This window comes from Vigna radiata, chromosome 1 (genome assembly GCF_000741045.1).
Source record: "Vigna radiata var. radiata cultivar VC1973A chromosome 1, Vradiata_ver6, whole genome shotgun sequence".
NCBI lineage: Eukaryota > Viridiplantae > Streptophyta > Magnoliopsida > Fabales > Fabaceae > Vigna > Vigna radiata.
In genome coordinates this window covers 36,128,910-36,133,369 of record NC_028351.1, presented here as the reverse complement: position 1 = coordinate 36,133,369, position 4,460 = coordinate 36,128,910, and the positions used below count along the sequence as shown (strand labels likewise).

At 25.7% G+C, this 4,460-nt stretch overlaps 1 protein-coding gene across 1 annotated transcript; it reads right to left on the bottom strand.

Moving 5' to 3' along the window:
• Positions 1-263: 263 nt before the first annotated feature.
• On the bottom strand, positions 264-2,045 carry LOC111241403. The gene is made up of 3 exons (XM_022779126.1): positions 1,722-2,045; positions 607-680; positions 264-408 (listed from the first exon to the last, which is right to left on the bottom strand). The coding sequence occupies exons 1-3, from the start codon at positions 1,966-1,968 to the stop codon at positions 328-330; spliced, it is 402 nt and encodes a 133-aa protein (XP_022634847.1). The 5' UTR covers positions 1,969-2,045; the 3' UTR covers positions 264-327.
• Positions 2,046-4,460: the final 2,415 nt, after the last annotated feature.

Here is a 4,460-nt window from a genome sequence, read left to right as displayed (position 1 = left end):
TAAAATTTTAATAACAAATAAATATAATTATCTTAATTAAATCATATTAAACTTTTTTATATGCTACATGTTAAACGATATTTACGACATCAGTTTAAATGTTGACTTAAAATATAAATCAAAAGGTTTAATATAACTAAATTAAAAAAATTATATTTATTTATTTTTAAAATTTGAAATAAAAATAAATTTCAATTTTTCATTAAAATTAAAAACTAAAAATAAATTTAGTTTATAATAATAATAATAATAATAATAAAATAAAAGAGAAATAAATTGTAAATAAAACTGGAGTTGGTGGAAAAGGTACACTAAACATCAATATTCTTAATTTTGTGCTCTTTTATCATCCTCGTCACCATTACATGCTGCTGCACCTTCTCTTTGGTTTTCTGCATGTGGGACCACCTGTGTGGGGACACGTGCAAATCACACGTTAGTCTTTTTCTTCATCCATATATATCTCTTCTATAAAATATCCTTATCTTAATAATTTAAACTATGCATTCAGAATATCATGTGAATCGATTAATATATAAATAAATAAATATATTATTTAAATATTTTAACAGTTGGATCATCTTCACATAGGCAAATTTATTACACCTGATCCTGTGATGGATTGTACGGCTGAGATGATCTTCTCCTCGGTCTTCTCATTGTTGGACCCATTGAATCTTCTGCAAGATGCAACACCCGATTTAAATTATAATAAAGAATAGAAAAAAAAAAAGGTGGTCAAAAAAGTGAACCCTCTTAACAAATTAAAACAGGGATAAAAAATAAGTGGATTGTCAGATCAATTTCATCAAATAAATACATTGAAAAACATCGCTGTAAAGTTTAAAAGATTTTTTTTTTTTAAAAAAAAGCTTTTAATTAATTGACACAAATAAATTACCAACATTTTGTTTGCTTTAATTAAATTTATAAAAAATAATATCCACTCTTCCTAAATCTGCCTACAAAGTCGACAATTAATCCAAAATTAGTCTGCCATAAATATTAAGATTAACTATTTCAGTAAATATAACTTTTGTCAATAACATTATAATATATATATATATATATATATATATATATATATATATATATATGAATAAACATATATTTTATAATGCATTACTCTAGTGTTATAACTGCAAACATTTAATGTTTAATGCATAAGTTATACCTAGAAATTAGAAAATTTTTTCTTTACGTAGACAAAAATAAACTCGTTAAATCCTCAGAAATTTTATTTATGTAAAAATTGAAGGAAGAGAGAAAATGTTTAGTAAAATATCGTATGTTTAAGCTGTTATGATTGGATAATTTTTTGTTATTTTTTCCTATTTTCTTTTACTGTGTATTACTTTTTATCTTTGATGTAAAACTAAAAATAAAAATAAAATAAAAAATGGCATTCGATGGCGGGGCCAGATGGAAAGAGAAAAAATCATTCATTGTCTACAAATATCTAAGAAGCATATTCGTTGTTTTTGACACGGCTTACGTGCTGTTTGGTTTGGGGCTTTATATCGTCAACCACCGGTCCACCGCCACCACCGTTTTTATCAAAATAAAAAAAGAAATAATAACATGCAGCCAAACGCTGTCTTATGGTTATCAGAACTCTCCTCAGCTCAAACAAACCGAATCCAAAGCAACGGTAATAATAACAAACCGGGGGTAGCTAAAAGGCGCCGGTGGTTAAACTTGTGAGGGGTGTGATCACGTACCTGCAAGTGCATGGAGTTTTCTGGTGCGGCGTCGGGGATGCGGTTTCAAATCCAACGTGGAATCGGAGGTGTCAGGGAGGTCGCGATCGAGGCGCAGGGAGTGGCGCGTGAGAGTTGCGGCGCCTTGGTTTTCAAGCATTGCACGCACGAAGGCGGCTTCCATGGTGTTGAGGAAGTGCACGTGCTTCTCCTCCGTCCAGGACGATGGCGTTTCGGTCGCCGGCGGCACGTGCGATGTGGAGTTCATTGCGGCGGCGGTGGTAGTTTGTTCGGAGATTCCTAGGAGAGGGGTTGAGTTTTTATTGAGAGAGGTTGGTTTGGTGGGTTAATGAGAGTGGGAAAACAGAAATAGCTGAGATCAATTATTTTTTTAATATTAGAAAAATGAACTTAGCTAATATGGGGAGATAAATACAGAGAATTAAATGTAGGTAGGATACATTATTAATATATTATTATCGAAAAATATTATTCTTAGTGTATATATTTTTTAAAATATTTTTTTTTTAGTAATGGTTAATTTATTATACATCAGAAGTGTAAGTAAGTATTGTTGTTTATTTTTTAATGAATACAAGTGAAGTGAAATTCATTAATTTATGTATGTTAAAAAATATGTAATTAAAAAGAAAATATAAAAATGTTACAAAGACAAGATAACATTGCTAATATGATGCAAATTCACATATTATGGAGTTAAAACTTTAGTTCTAATAATAAAAAACATAAAAAGAAAAACATATATCCCGACCGAACTAGTCCTAAGTTGTCCTTGTTTCACTAGAAAAAATCATGATATTTGATAGATTTTAATATTTCGCCTTTGCAATAGAAGGTATGTAATAATATAAGTGATAATGTTGTAATTAAGTAAAATTTCAAAATATAACATTCAAAAAGATACAAATAACATTATTTTGGTGTAAAAGTGAATCAGTCTCAAATTTTTAATTTCAAATTAGTTTAAAATAGTCATTTTGAATATTTATATATTGCTTTGGAATGTCACTAATTTTATTCATGACTTATTTTAATCTTAAACCTGATTAAACAATCTTTAATTAATATAATTTTTAATCATTTTTTTTTTCATTAAGAAAAGTTAAACTGGATGAGTTCGGTATCAATCAAAAACAAAAGAAAAAACATATTGGTTAAATAAAGTTAATTAAAATAAGCTTGTTAGTTCAGTAAAAACTGTAAAAATAAGGATAGAGTTGTACAAATATACCTTTCTATTATTTTTTTTAATTTATAAATCGATTAAAGCAATTAAATCAAAGTATTTCAAGAAGAAAAATAATAGTGTAAAATTTGTATATGTGTAATAATATAATCAAATCATACTATTGATGAATGGATATTTCCCTAAATAAAAAAGAGAATAAAGTCTTAATTTTATCCTCCATACAAATATAAATAAATATAGATTATTATTGATCAACTTTAGTTAATTAAAATTTTTGTAACTTTATTTGCATTAATGAATGGTAAGTGACAGTCAATAAAAGCGCGAGTAGCAATTGGACACACCATACTCGAGTGGGTAGGTTTTGAAAGGTGCAAAAGTTACAAAATATCTCTGACCCTAATGAGAGTGAAAGAAGATATTTTGAAGACAAATAAGAAAATATATATTTAATATTATATCTTAAAATTTTAGAATGTAAAAAAGAAGGTAGAATCAATTTTATTATAGTATATTATGTTTAATATTTAAATGATATAGACACTAGTTGAGAAAATAAGAATAATTTGTTTGATAAAGCATAAAGTAAGAAGCATATTTCAAAATATATAAGAATAAAAATTGAAGTTATACTAAACGTCATACCCTACATAATAATTTTCAAAATGCTTAAAGATACTTTTAATCATGCAATATAACTATTTCTTATTTTCAACAAAAATATTAATTATTTTAAATTTCTAATTTTTTTAGTCCTTGTTCTAAATAAAGATTAGTTTAAGGTAAATATATAATTTAAATAATTATACATTTTATTTATACTATTATTTAAAAATATGCACTACGCTATTATATTTTTTAATTGAACAATTTAGTCTTTCAAGAAATAAAAGTAATTTATTTATTCTTTATTTATAAGAATAAATAATTGAATAATTTTTTTAATTTTAAAATAATTAAATGGTTTTTCTTTTAAAGATAACGACTATATACATTTTTTTAAATTACTTAAAAAATAATTATTTATTTATTTAATAAAATAACTAAATAAATAACTTCTCTTCTTTTCAAATTAATTAAAAAAATCATTTTAAAAATAATGGTTAAATAAGTTTTTAATATATATATATATATATTGTTAATGCAAATACATAAAAAAATACCCATCTTCGCTTGTATACGTAGTTTAATTAAGTAATTCAAATAATATAATCATATACTATATCTATTTTTGATTGTTTAAGTTTTAATATTGTATATTCTATTAAAAGTATTTATTGTAAGGGTCTGAATAAGAAAGGACTATTGGGTCTTAGTTGGAGGCAGTCAAGCGTATCATACTAAGGGCATATGATTTTAAAAGGAGTTTTTTCAAAGTTAGATTCTTCATTTGTTAATTTTTTATTCTCTTTCTAAAAACTCTTTTTCCTAAACATTGTTCTGCCTTCTCTCTAAGATATCAATATGTGAAACGGTTCAATCTTTGGTTTGAAGGTATCTAAATGAAAGACGTTGAGGGCTTCATTTTGAACCGATTACTTTCTTCATCT